Source organism: Saimiri boliviensis, chromosome 7, assembly GCF_048565385.1.
Source record: "Saimiri boliviensis isolate mSaiBol1 chromosome 7, mSaiBol1.pri, whole genome shotgun sequence".
NCBI classification, from domain to species: domain Eukaryota; kingdom Metazoa; phylum Chordata; class Mammalia; order Primates; family Cebidae; genus Saimiri; species Saimiri boliviensis.
The window spans coordinates 21,465,656-21,480,063 of NC_133455.1; the positions used below are offsets into that span (position 1 = coordinate 21,465,656).

Genomic DNA, 14,408 nt, shown 5'->3' on the forward strand with positions numbered 1-14,408 from the left:
GTCCTGACAAAAATTCTCTCCTCTTCTGTCTCTAACACTTTCGTGTCCAGCTTTACCTCTGACAGCTCTTCACCACTGTGCCATCCACACTCTCACCAGCCTCCTTGAGCCCTCATCTCCACTAGACCTCAACCTTGGCCTAGAAAAACTGCAGACTTTCGATACAGGTGAGGGGAAGGAAGGCAGCAAACCACACTGCCATGTGTGTACCTATGCAACAATCTTGCATGTTCTTTGCATGTACCCCAAAACCTAGAATGCAATAAAAAAAAAAAAAAGAAAAACTGCAGACTTTCAACACAAATGCTTAAGTCCATACTCCAAACCCCAACAAGTACATTTTGTTGTGCAGGGGGTTTATGATCACAGCTCATAAAAGTGACCAGGTGGTGTACTTTATCTATTTTTCCAGAAGGGGTCTCTGTTCAGATAACAGTATCAGAAAGTCACAAGCTAAGTCGTTAAACCATTATCTAGGGTACAAGGCAGTCATGCAAGTAAAGAAAAGGTTAAAGCTATTCTTAAAGAAAGAATCATAAAAGTTAAAAGCAGAAACTGGTTGCTGGTAGGGAGTCACTCGGTCTAGCAGCACCGCATAGTTTAGGCCCAAATGATATCGTGGTTAATATTAGAAACTGATCAGTCATCTTTCAGTTCCTTCTTTCCGATAGCTCGACTGCCTCCAGTAGGAAACTGTGTTTGGGATCAAACTCACCATATAGTGAGACTCACGCCTTTTGGGGGTCTCACACGGGAATGTTCCCCACACCTGTCTCTACTAAAAATATAAAAATTAGCCGGGCGTGGTGGCACACACCTGTAATCCTAGCTACTCAGGAGGCTGAGGCAGGAGAATCGCTTAAACCCAGGAGGTATAGGTTGCGTTGAGCCAAGATGGTGCCAGTGCACTCCAGCCTGGGCAACAGAGTGAGACTCTGTCTCAGAAAAATAACTAAAACCTGTCTCTTAACACTTTCGTGTCCAGCTTTACCTCTGACAGCTCTTCACCACTCTGTGACATCCATCTCATGCTAAGATGATAGAAAATCCCCTGGGTCATTTCTCCAGTAAACTTAATTAAAAGAAACCCTTTCCCAGGTTACTTGCAGGTGTAGACTCCAGGCCGCTGGAGTCTGGGACTCATCTGTCCCCTCTAACGCGCATCCATTTTGGTAAAATGGACGGAGGGGAGAAATCTGTACCCATGTTGCAGCAGGGAGGGCAGCAGAAATAACCAGAGGGGTCTCCGAGTGACAGCCCTGACACCCGCAAGGCATCCCTGGGGAACTCTGAAGCCCTGGGTGGTAACAGACAGCCCCAGAGGACTTGGTGATGGAGACACATGGCAGAGATCACTGGAGCCTGTTCTTTTGGTGTCACTCCCAGCTGCCATCTTGAAGGGGCCCCACTCAGGCAAGTTGCCTGGAACTGTCTCTTTTCAGCCTCTGTAGGATTGTTCTGGAATGATCTGACAGTATATGAAATCAGGCCCTGGGGGAACACGGGTCTTGGCATCCAGATGCCACCTGGGTGCCATTACAGGTGTGAGCCACTGTGCCCGGCCTGCCCTTTCTTCTTGTCAGGCAGGTTTGGTGAAAACCCCTCTTCTGGAAAGAGTCCTCCCTCCCCTCCAGCCCCAGCAGTGTGTGCCCCATCACTCACTTCACCCTCCAGGGCATTAACTGCTATCCCCAACTTGAGATGCAAACCCCCAAAGGTCGGCAGTTGGCCTGTTTTGTTCACTTGCACATTCCCCAAGGCCTGGCCTCGTGGTGGGCCCAGAGCTGGGGCTCCCAACAGTGGTGGAATGATCTAGTGGAGATGGAGGGCCTGTGGGGATCTGCCCATCTGCAGGCAGCATTCCCGGGAGCCCTGGTGCCTCTGGCCCTCAAGGCAGAGGATCTGAGAGAGATGTGGGGAGGCGCCCACAGCCTGGTTCCCATTTTCCTCTCTGCAGTCATGCTACTCAACAGGCAAGGTTAACCTCAGAGGCCACGAAAGATGTTCTTAGGACCATGAGACAGCCCAGGCCACAATCACTTCCTTTTTTTGGGAAAAAAAACAAAAAAACAAACAAAAAAACACCCTCCTCTCGCCTGAGGTCTGAGGCAGCTGCAAGCACTCAGCTGCTGGGCTCTTGGCCATTGTGGCTAGCCTTGTGACAGGCATTCGTTTGGGGTTTAACTTCACCTTCCTTGAGCAACAAACAGTTTCTCAAGTGTGGTGAAGGGGCCCCTGCCTCCCCAGACCCCCAGGCACATGGATCTGAAGAACCCATTCACAGGCCCCTATGAATGGTGCTGGTCCTGTTGGGGCTCATTCGTGGTGCTGGTCCTGCAGGGGTACAGTCCTGGCTGGCCATTCTCAGGGAAGGCGGTTCCCGCAGGATCACTTCTGCAATGTGGCAGCCAGGGGGATGGTCCCTGCCCGTCTGGTCTAACCTGAGATGGGTTTTGGCTACACCACCACGGGTTATGAGATGAGCAGGCTGGGTCCTCACTGCCCCGGCTCATCTCTGCATGTGGCCAGTATTTCTCAAGGAGCTCAGACCACAAGTGAGCGAGAATTTCCACTCTCCTCAGAGAAGAGACTGCGTTCCAAAATGTAATGGCGAATGGGCCACCACCTCCGATTCCCCAGGTATTCTGACTATGGAGCAGGTGGAGGAGATGGAGGCTGCAGGGGCCTCACACACCAGCTCCTGGGGTGAAGTGTGTATGAGCACACAGCCCCAGGCTACCCAGTGAGGGAAGGCAGCCAACTCGGGCCTACAGCACCCATGGCCTCTGCGTTCCCAGCATGTACGGGGCTGACTGGTGGCTTGGACCCCAAGGAAACACAGGCAGGAGGAGGCACAGAGGCGCTAAGGGAACCTCTCGATTCTATTCCTTTTGTACGACACAGAAAGTCCACAAAGCCTCTGAGATGTGTTTTCTTATTCTTTCATGTCCCCAAAACTCGTTTCCAAAATAACATTTAAATGAATGTTCTGCACTGTGCGTACAAATGGAGACAATCAGATGCCAGTGGCTTCACAATATGGGTTGCATTCCATTTTCCCAGGTGCCCTGGCCCTGGGTCTCTAGGCCGCCGTCTGTTGTGGCTGCCCCTCTGCTTACCAGGGAGGCCAGACAGGAACCCTGCAGCTGCCAGAGCAAGCAGGGCCCACAGCCTCGGGAGGCCTCCCAAAATGTGTCCAGATTCCCACAGGCAGAGAGAGAGTGACTGAGAGGCTGAAGTGAAGTGACTGTGCCTGCCAACCCGAGACTGAGAGCCTAAGACTAACTCTCCAGACTCTTGTCCCGGAACCCCCTCAGCCCTCAACAAATCCCCTCCTCCTGAACTGAAACAGACTCCAGGCTTCTTGCAGAGATGTCATCTGTGGACCCAGAAAGCTTGAGTCCACGGTGACTGTCCTGGGACAGAGCTGCTGAACAGGGTGCAGGAGCCACATTCACTGGATCTTTCAAGGCACATTAGTGACAGATCTGGGCATAGCTGGCCCAGCCAGGACATCGGGCCCCTGCAGCCCCAAGGCTCTAAGCACTGTGCTTCAGCTCTAGCTTGGCCACTGTGGCCCGGTGCACCTCGTCAGGGCCGTCGGCAAAGCGCAGAGCTCGGGCCCAGGTGAAGAACTGAGCCAGGGGGTAGTCACTGCTCAGGCCCGCCGCTCCGAAGGCCTGGAAGACACAAGGTGGAGGGAGGTGGCCCTGGGTCAGCCCTCGTCCCCAAGAGCCCTAGGAATGACAGCCTGTTCTTGATGGCCTGCAACAGCCATGTTCTTGGACTTCCCCTGTGGCACCTTTGTGATATGATCACTAATATTCTAGAAGGCTTCTATGGGGCCACATCCACCATCCCACAGCCTCCAGACTCCCCAGGCCCACTCCACAGGCAGCTTCTACCCTATGTTGGGGCTGGGGGTTAGGCTCTGAGGCGGCAGCCTCCCTGCATGGGGAGGAGCCTGGGCTCTGGGCTTATGAAAACCCAAGTTCATGTGACTGTCAGGTGCTACTTACAAGCTCAGTGACCTGGACAAGTCACTTTACTTTTCTGTGCCTGTTTCCTCACCTTCAAAATGGGGGTAGGATGGCACTCCCCACCTTGCTGGGTCATTCTGAAGAGGAAAAGGGAAGTTGCACGCACGCTGAGTGGGCATCTGCTAGGGTCTATGACAGGCTAGATGGCTGAAGACAGGGGAATTTGGCATCTGGTATTGATGGTTCAAATAAGCCAGCTGCCTGGTTTGTGCTCACCTGAATTGCACGATCAATCACTCGTGAGGCCATGGATGGGGCGACCATTTTAATCATAGCTATATCCAAGGCTGCAGCCTGTAAGGAGGGGGAGATGCGATTATAAAAGACCTGAGGGCAGCCTGGGTGGCAGAGAGAGACCCCTTCCCAATCCCCATCTCTACTAAAAATATAAAAACTAGCTGGGCGTAGTGCAATGCACTTGTAGTCCCAGCTACTCAGGAGACTGAGGTGAGATAATTGCTTTAGCCTGGGAAGTCGAGGCTGCAGTGAGCTGAAATTGCACCACTGCACTCAAGCCTGGACAACAGAATGAGACCCCCATCTTAAAAACAAACAACAGGCCAGGCACAGTGGCTCAGGCCCGCAATCCCAATACTTTGGGAGGCCGAGGCAGGCAGATCACCTGAGGTTAGGAGTCCGAGACCAGCCTGGCCAACATATAGTGAAACCCCATCTCTACTAAAAAATACAAAAATTAGCTGGGTGTGGTGGTGCATGTCTGCAGTCCTAGCTACTTGGGAAACTGAGGTAGGAGAGTTGCTTGAACCCGGGAGGTGGAGGCTGCTGAGACTGTGCCACTCTACTCCAGTCTGAGTGACACAGCGAGACTCCATCTCTCAAAAGCAAAACAAAACAAAAACAAGCAACAAAAAAAGATGCAGGGGCAGAAAGCTTGGAAGAATGATCAGATTCCTGGGAGGAAGTAAGTCAAATACCAGGGTCCACATCAGCCCCAAGGTCTCCTGATGTGAGCTGGGTGAGGCTGCACCCACGGATGAAGGGCACCATGTTGACAACTACCATCTTATGTCACAAGATGTGAAGCAAGTGCTGGGAGAATGTGGCCATCTTCCCAGATGACGAGAATGTGGTCCGCACACACTGAAGGGACAAGGGGAAGGGCCGTGCTTTGCTCAGGGTCATGGCCAGCTCTGCCTCCAAGCAGTAGTGGACCAAGGCCAGTCAGGGCTCTGGGAAATGGAGCTATAGTGATCTGCCCTGGGGGAGGGTGTTCAAGGGAGACACCCAGCAGCCTCCACCATATCCAGCACACCAGAGTCAAAGAACCAGCAACTGTGAGCCTGGGTTGGCCCCCGACAGCTGAGGATCTTGGGTGGGGGTGAAGGCTGCCCCACAAAAAGCTGGACAAAGCAAGGTCAACATGGCATGATACCTGGTCATCACAGGCACTTAGAGCCTTAGTGGCCAGGCACGGTGGCTCATCCCAGCACTTTGGGAGGCCCAGGCAGGTGGATCACCTGAAGTCGGAAGTTCGAGACCAGTCTGACCAACAAGGAGAAACCTTGTCTGTGCTAAAAATAGAAAAATTAGCTGGGCATGGTGGCACACACCTGTCATCCCAGCTATTCGGGAGGCTGAGGCAGGAGAACCCAGAGGCAGAACCCAGGAGGCAGAGGTTGCAGTGAGCCAAGATTATGCCACTGCACTCCAGCCTGGTGACAAAGCAAGACTCAAAAAAAAAGAAAAAAGAAAGAGCTTTAGTTAGCCTGGGCAACATAGTGAGACCTTGTTTCTACAAAAAATAAAAGAATTAGCTGGGTATGGAGGCGTGTGCCTGGGGTCCTAGCTACTTGGGAAGTTAAGGCTTCAGTGAGCCATGATGTGCTACTGCACTCCAGCCTGGGCTACAGAGCAAGGCCCTGTCTCAAAAAACAAATAAAAAGTAAAAAAGAGCCTTAGTTAATGACTAATGTCACACTTGAAAATAAGCTTCTATTTTTGCTAATTCAATATTCAGATGAAGGCCAGCAGAGGGTCCCTTCTCCCTGACTTACTCTTAGGTTGCCCAATACCTCCACCAACAGGCCCCAGAGCCGCCCAGAGGCCCCATGGCCCCATCAGACCCACTGCCTTGGACTAAGCAGCTCACCAGGTCAGTAAAACACAAAGGCCAGTCCTCTCTTTCGTGCCTTTTCACTTTTTGAAAAGCTGCCAAACAGCTCCAAGCGGAGGTGAAATAAAATTTATTATGTCAAGAAGCCATGCTCTCATGCTTTGCTGAATGAGGAGGAAGAATCTCGGCCTCCGGGAGGCCTGCTGCTGCTCCCCCTACCTTGTTTCCTGCCAGGTCCATGAGGTGGGCAGCTCTCAGCACCAGCAGCCGTGCCTGCTCAATTTCCACCCGCGACTGTGCGATGTCTGCCAGCATGGTGCCCTGCTCCACCAGGGGTTTCCCGAAGGCCACGCGGGACTTCACCTGTTGACACAGGAGACATGGGGCTGAGGATATGCTGGGCTGGGGGTGACTATGAGAGAACGGGGCTGGTGGCCTGTAGAGCTGGGTGGAAGCACAGACAGAACAGGGCAGGGGAGGAGAGTGAGAGCAGGACCATGCAGCTTTTCCAGCAAGGTGCCCACATGCAGCCATGAGCCATTTCCAAGGAGCGGGTGTGACACACAAACATCACGTGCACCATAGCCAGCCACTGTCCACAGGATGCTTGTAACAAATTACTTCCAAGAACTCTTTATTCCAGCAATTGCACCTCTGGGCAGGCCTGGCTGCCAGGCAGGAGCAGTTTTCACAGATCTGAGCCAGCATCTGGCCCAGGGCTACTCCTGAGAATGAGGGAGTGACTGTGGGCACAGCACATGACACAAGTGGAGAGTGCCCTCTGCTGACCGAGGCACTGCTTCCTGCCCTGCAGTTCCAGTGGGACCAAGGTCCCTGCAGAACCCCATCGCCCAGCTTCCCCCATTGTTTCCCCCACTCCCCGCCCCCGTGGATGATCTGTAATGGGGATTTAAATTCTGAAAGTCACAAGGCATCAGAAAAGGTTCTAAGTATTCCTCTTTTTTTCTTGTTTTATTTATTCTTTCTCTCTTTTTTTTTTTTTTTTTTTTTTGAGACAGGGTCTCACTCTGTTGCCCAGGTTGGCTTACTGCAACCTCCAACTCCTAGGCTCAAGCAATCCTCCTACTTCAGCCTCCTGAGTAGCTGGGACCACAAGCATGAACCACTACACCCAGCTAACTTTTCCATTTTTTGTAGAGACAGTGTCTCACTAAATTGCTCAGACTGGTCTCGAACTCCTGGACTCAGGCAATCCTTCTGCCTCGGTCTCTCAAAGTATTGGAATTACAGGCATGAACCACCACACCCAGCCTAGTTATTATTATTTTTTTACTAAAAACAATCTACACAAATAATTTATCTCATGGCAGAAAAACTACTTGTTTCCAAAACAAGAAAAGACAGTAAGAACACCTAGAATCCTACCATCTAGTCACCTCAAGTTAGTATTTGGTGGATATCCTCCTCTATCCTTCTTGAGTATACTTATTTTTTCCAGAAATGGGAGCCATACTTTATATATTGTTTTATAGCCTGCTTTTGTTTGTTAGTTTGAGATGGGGTTTCGCTCTTGTTGCCCAGGCTGGAGTACAGGGGCGCCACCTCAGCTCATTGCAACCTCTGCCTCCCAGGTTCAAGTAATTCTCCTGCCTCAGCCTCTCAAGTAGCTGGGATTATGGGTGCTTGCCACCATGCCCAGCTAATTTTTGCATTTTAAAAATAGAGACGGGGTTTCATGATGTTGGCCATGATAGTCTTGAACTCCCAACTTTAGGTGATCCGCCCACCTTGGCCTCCCAAAGTGTTGGGCTTACAGGCGTGAGCTACTGCATGCTGCCAGCCTGCTTTAAAAAAAATTAGGCCACGTGCAGTGGCTCACACCTGTGATCCCAGCACTTTGGGAGGCCAAGGCAGGTGGATCACCTGAGCTTGGGAGTTCAAGACCACCCTGACTAACAAGGAGAAACCCTGTCTCTACTAAAAGCACAAAATTAGCTGAGCATGGTAGTATATGCCTGTAATACCAGCTACTTGGGAGGCTGAGGCAACAGAATCGCTTGAATTCGGGAGGCGGAGGTTATGGTGAGCCAAGATCACAACAAGAGCAAAACTCCATCTAAAAAAACAAACAAACAAAAAAACATTATTTTGCATCAAAGCTAACAGCCTGGTTACAAAAGCAAAACTCCATCTCAAAAGAAAAAAAAAAAAAAGCCATTATTTTGCATCAAAGCTAACAGCCTGGTTTTTTTTTTTGTTGTTGTTGTTGTTGTTTGTAGACAGGGTCTTGCTCTGTTACCCAGGCTGGCGTACAGTGGCACAGTCATAGGTCACTGCAACCTCAACCTCCCAGACTCAGGAGATCCTCCCACCTCAGCCTCCTGAGTAGCTAGGGCTATAGATGTGCACTGCCACATCTGGCAATTTTTTTTTTTTTTTGGTCGGAGTCTTGCTTTGTCTCCCCAGCTGGAGTACAGTGGCATGATCTCAGCTCACTTCAACCTCTGCCTCCTGGATTCAAGTGATAGTCCTGCCTCAGCTCCCAAGTAGCTAGGATTACAGGTTCATACCACCACGCCTGGCTAATTTTTGTATTTTAGTAGAGATGGGGTATTACCATGTCAGCCAGGCTGGTCTTGATCTCCTTGCCTGTCGTGATCTACCTGCCTTGGCCTCCCAAAGTGCTGAGATTACAGGTGTAAGTCACTGTACCTGGCCTTATTTTTTATTTTTTAGAGAGATGAGGTTTTGCCATATTGCCCAAGCTAGTCTCATATTCCTAGGCTCAAGCAATCTGCTTACCATGGCCTCTCAAAGTACTGGGAATGAGCCACCACACCTGGCCACAGTCTATTTTTCGAAATGCAAGTGTATATAGTGAACAATTTCTCCATGTTAAGGAATACATTTCCACAGCATCATTTAAAATCTCACTGTATGACATCTCGTGGTTTATTTGGTCAACACCCATTGTTAGTCTTATAGGTTGTTCCAGAATTTTGCTATTAGAATGAGCACTATGGTGAACCTCCTAGTAGCAAATCTTTTGTAGATTCCTAATTACTCTAACCAAGTCCTGAATGGAGGTGCCATATTCATGCTATGCACTTTCTGGAGATGTCTGTCTGACTCATTCAGTCCAACTGTTCTGCCAGAAGGTTGAATTTATTGCCACCTGCGTCTGAAGTACCCACCGTACCTGAGTCCACAGACAGGAGCGTATTACTTTGAAAGAAGAAAGAACTGGTCAGTCTTAACTCAAAAGGGTGTAAATTACAGGTCTGCTCAGTAATCAAAACTGCAGACTGCCTCTGTTCTTTGAACAGCAGTTCTTGTGAGACACTGGTTTTGGTCTCAGGATTTGCTTCACCTTTCTGAAACTGATAATCACCAATTTGAATGCCTGTCCTGGCAGCAGCTGTCTTTTAACCTACGCTTCCAAACTTTGGTGGGGGGGAGGGGTCATGGTAGAAAAAGTTTTGTGGATTTGCTGTGGAGGGTGATACAGGCCAGATGCTGGAACCCCAGGAACAAAAACAAGCAACATGGGGTGTCTCTGGTGTCTGATTTTTTTTTTTAAAGAGACAGGGTTTCACTCTGTCACCCAGGCTGGAATGCAGTGGTGCGATCACTGCTCACTGCAGCCCTAAACTCCTGGGCTCAAGTGATTCTTCTGCCTCAGCCTCCTGAGTAACTGGAACTACTGGTGCATGCCACCATTCCCAGCCCTTAAAAATTTTTTTTTGTAGGCCAGGCGTGGTGGCTCATGCCTGTAATCCAAGCATTTTGGAGGCCTAGGCAGGCAGATCACCTGAGGTCAGGAGTTCAAGACCAGCCTGACCAACATGGTGAAACTCCGTCTTTAAAAAAAAATTTAAAAAAAAAGAAGAAAAAAAAATTTTTTTGTAGAGACTCTCTTTGTTGCCTAGGCTGGTCTCAAATGCTTGGCTTCAAGCGACCCTCCTATCTGGATCTCCCAAAGTGCTGGGATTATAGCTGTGAGCCATGGCATCCAGAATAACTTTTAATAATGTGCTAGCAGCATGACCCTTTTACACCTTGGAACCTTGCCCTCTGCTGCTATAGAGCCTGGCCTTTTCCTTCTGGTCACCTCGACAGAGTGGGGTCCATTCTGCTCTGAATCCAAAAGGCAGCAAAGTAGCAGATGCAAAGCAAAGACAGGAACGCAACTTCTTGGCAAGGATATCACCTTGTTTCACCTGCTAGGTCTGCACTCAGAAAACAGGTAGGATTTGAAGTCCAACACCAAAGCAGATGGTGGTGGTTCTGAGACAGTGCTAGGAGCTGGGGGAAGCACTCACGCGGGCCTTCATGAGCGCCAGGGCCCTCTCTGAGAACCCAATCAGCCTCATGCAGTGATGGATTCTGCCGGGGCCCAGTCTGCCCTGGGCAATCTCAAAGCCTCGGCCAGGGCCCAGGACCATGTTCTCCTTGGGCACACGCACGTGTTCAAATTGGACTTCACCATGGCCACCTGAAAGACCCAAACGACCACCATGAGCAATCTGCCATAGCAGGAGAATCACTTGACCTTGCCCTTTATTTAGCCTTCTAACTAGGACTTGGTTAAAGGGAAAAGGATGGCAGAAAGGAGCCTGTTAAAGACAGAAAAATCAATCACTGATTTATAATGGCAAATGAATAATATTCTGTGATTCCTTTTACAAAAACATGATGATGCCACCGTAAGCTGAAGCTCCTAGTGGTTTGTGACAATGCAGTGATCCTATGAAAACACTGAATGTAAAAATGTGAACACTGTTAGCAGAGAACCAAACTGGGAGCAGACCAAATCAGGGCTGTGGCCTAGAGGTCAGCTGTCCACACTGGGGCCTGAAAGAGCAGGTCTGGGGTCTACTTTCTGCATCTGCCCTGCATGGCTTCCTGCGTCACAGACTCCTGTTTACCTTCTAAGTTTAGAAAAGGGAAAAATATATAAATGCCTGTCTGAAATCTGCCTGCGTGCCTGAGATTCATATATGGAAATGAAATGCAGGAGCACGTGGCTCTCCAAATGTCATCATACCCTCAGACGTGGGATGTGGCAAGTCCTGAACAAGAGCAGGGGCTCCCCAATGCCATTTCCTGGGGAACAGATCCACATCCAGGGATGACCCACCCTAGAGGTCTCACCTGGTGCATCCTCCAATCCGTATACTGTCAGAGGCCGGATGATTTTTATCCCTGGGGTATCCATGGGAACCAAGAGCACAGACTGCTGCTGGTGTCTTGGTGCATGTGGGTCTGTTTTTCCCATAAACACACAGAGTTGGCAGCGAGGATCCAAAATGCCTGCCAGGAAAGGAGAGAGATAGACCCCATCATCTGAAACCAGGGCCATCAAATCTCTACACACATGGTCCTGGCCCAAGAAAGGCAAAGCGAACAAGCAGACAGAGCTCTTTAAGGCTCCATGTAATTAGATGAGCAACTGCAGACTGCTGACCAGAAATAAGAGCAAATTGGGTTTTGTCCCAGTGAGAAATGAATCCAACATCATAAGAGCAAGTTTTTAAAAGCATCACGTAGAGTAGAAAATACAATTTAGAGACAAGAGGATGAAAACTGCTACTTGATCCCTGCCAGCTGGCATGGCTCCCACAGGTGGTACACACATAATGGCTCTGGGCTCGGGCCTTGGAATCAGGCAATCCTTTGACTCTGGGTTCTCTACGTGCTGGCTGGGGGCTCATGCTCCAGGCAAGGGACCTAAGTCTGAGTGCGGTTTCCTCCTCTGCAAAATGGGGATGGTCCTTTTTTTCTTCTTTTTTTTTGAGACAGAGTCTCACTGTCACCCAGGTAGGAGTACAGTGGCACGATCCTGGCTCACTGCAACCTCCACCTCTCAAGGTCAAGCGATTCTCCTGCTTCGGCCTCCCAAGTAGCTGGGACTATGGGCGCCCACCATCACCCGGCTAATTTCTTGTATTTTTAGTAGAGATGAGGTTTCACCATGTTGGCCAGGCTGGTCTTGAACTCCTGACCTCGTGATTCGCCTACCATGGCCTCCCAAAATACTGGGATTATAGGTATTAGCCACCACACCCAGCTGGGATGCTCATTCTTCATGTCCAGGGAGGTGTGGGCTCCAGGAGGTAAGCTCCATGGCTACTTGTGGGGGCCCTACAGAAGTGACACTGGACACTCCCTAAGCATCAGGATCAACATTAGCCCTTAGGGTGTAATACACCTGATTGAGCAGCCAGGAAGCCACTGAGGAAGGGGAGCTTCCCAAGGCAGAATGAAGAGCAGGGAGTAGAGAGATTCCTGGGGTCACACGTGCAGGGAGGCGTCCGTCCATGTGTGGGCACAAGGGGACACCCCTACCCTGTGAAGCAGTGCCTCTGAGAACAGCATGCTCCACGCGGTACCCTCCTGTTCTCCCAGGGGTTGCTGCCTCTGCTGGGGGTGCTAAGTGACAGAAGAATCTCCTTGGTATCAACTTGAAAAGGCGGTGGCCTCACCCAGGCATTCAGAGATGCACCTATCAGTATAGACTCCCTGATGTGCATTTGAAAAGTGCATTTTAGGCCAAATACCTGTGATCCACCATTTGTGACCATTTATCACATAGAAGCTGTCCTCCTCTCTGATGGAAGCCTCAATGTTGGTGGCATCTGAAGAGGCAACCTGAGTGGGGAGCACACTCCAGTCAGAGCTGCCGGCAGACGGCCTGTGTTCCCTGCGGGGTTGACACCCAATAGGACCAGGCAAGTGAGTGGCAGCCCACACGAGGTACCTGGGGCTCGGTCATAGCAAAACAGGAGCGGGCTTTGCCCTCCAGCAGAGGAATGAGCCAGCGAGCCTTCTGCACTTCGGTGCCATACCGCACCAGCAGCTCCATGTTGCCCGTGTCAGGCGCAGAGCAGTTACATATCTGAGAAGGAAAAGAAGCATGACCGTCAGTTTCATGTCCTTTTTTTTTTTTTTTAATTTGTTTCTCTTTTTTTTTTTTTAAACCATTAATACTGATTTCATGTCCTTTTCTAAAAAAAAACAGTCAACGTCTGTCACCCAGGGTGGAGTGTCATGGCACGACCATGGTTCACTGAAACCCTGACTTCCTCAGCTCAAGCCATCCTCCCTCACCTCAGCTTCCCGGGCAGCTGGGACCACAGGTGTAGGCCACCACACCCAACTACTTTTTATTTTTTGTACATACTGGGTCTCACTATGTTGCACAAGTTGGTGTTGAACTCCTGGCCTCAAGTGATCCCCCGACTTCAGCCTCCCAAAGTACTGGGATTACAGGTATGAACCACCAAGCCTGGACTTCTCACATCAATATTTCAAACTTCAAATTGGATGAGCGCAGCGGCTCATGCCTGTAATCACAGCACTTTGGGAGGCTGAGGCAGGTGGATCACTTGAGGTCAGGAATTCATGACCAGCCTGGCTGATGTGGTGAAACCCAGTCTCTACTAAAAATACAAAAATTCGCCAGATGTGGTGGCATGTGCTGGTAATCCTAGCTACTTGGGAGGCTGAGGCAGGAGAACTGCTTGAACCCCTGAGGCAGGGGTTGCAGTGAGGCAAGACTGCACCACTGCACTCCAGCCTGGGTGACAGCGCAAAACTCCATCTCAAAAAAAAAGAATATACATAGAAAATAGCAGATTATTCATTTATTCATGCCAGTGCTCCTGAATCTGGTCTACTTAGGAGCGAGTTCTTATGAAGATCAGGATGTTCCTCACACTGAGGAAAACTTTAAAGAAGGTACCTCGGGGGCATACAGGGATGTGCCCATGAGTTCACACAGATGTGCATATTCCATGTTGGTCAGTCCTGCTCCGTATTTTTTCTCAGGATCAGCCTCCAAGGGTAGGAAAAGGTTCCAAAGTCCTTCAGCCTTGGCTTTCTCCTATCATGGAAAAAATAAGTCAGGAAACCAAAGTGGAAGACTTCATTTTATTTTGACCATGAAAAACAATGAAAGGGACTGGAGGAAACAAGGCAGGCAACCAAACATGCATGTATGCCCAGAAAGGTGACATGAGGAGCTGGGAGGGGTAGGCCGTGTGTATGGTCCCAGCTACACAGGAGGCTGAGGCGGGAGGATCACTTGAGCCCAGGAGTTTGAGGCTGTGGTGAACTATGATCACACCACTGCACTCCAGCTTGGGTGACAAAATGAGACTGTCTCAAAAAAAAAAAAAAAAAAAAAAAAAAGAGAGAGAGAGAGAGATAGAAAAGTAGATGATGATGGCATTGTGCCCCTTAAGATCTCAAGTAACTTTAAAACTAACATAATCCAAGGTTCATGTGATAAAGAACAGCGGGTATTTCTGTGTATCAGCTGAAGTGATAAC

At 49.9% G+C, this 14,408-nt stretch overlaps 1 protein-coding gene across 2 annotated transcripts in view; it reads right to left on the bottom strand.

Moving 5' to 3' along the window:
• Nucleotides 1–2,926: 2,926 nt before the first annotated feature.
• The window catches only part of ACAD10 (acyl-CoA dehydrogenase family member 10), a 73,382-nt gene continuing 61,900 nt past the window's right edge, over nucleotides 2,927–14,408 (bottom strand). For both annotated transcript variants that reach the window (XM_074402224.1, XM_039471586.2), the window contains exons 14-21: nucleotides 13,820–13,960; nucleotides 12,836–12,973; nucleotides 12,636–12,726; nucleotides 11,230–11,388; nucleotides 10,398–10,570; nucleotides 6,334–6,477; nucleotides 4,257–4,334; nucleotides 2,927–3,680 (exon numbers count right to left, since the gene is read on the bottom strand). In XM_074402224.1, coding sequence (XP_074258325.1) covers nucleotides 3,540–3,680; nucleotides 4,257–4,334; nucleotides 6,334–6,477; nucleotides 10,398–10,570; nucleotides 11,230–11,388; nucleotides 12,636–12,726; nucleotides 12,836–12,973; nucleotides 13,820–13,960 — 1,065 coding nt within the window. In that variant the 3' untranslated portion in view covers nucleotides 2,927–3,539. The remainder of the gene's footprint in view (nucleotides 3,681–4,256; nucleotides 4,335–6,333; nucleotides 6,478–10,397; nucleotides 10,571–11,229; nucleotides 11,389–12,635; nucleotides 12,727–12,835; nucleotides 12,974–13,819; nucleotides 13,961–14,408) is intronic.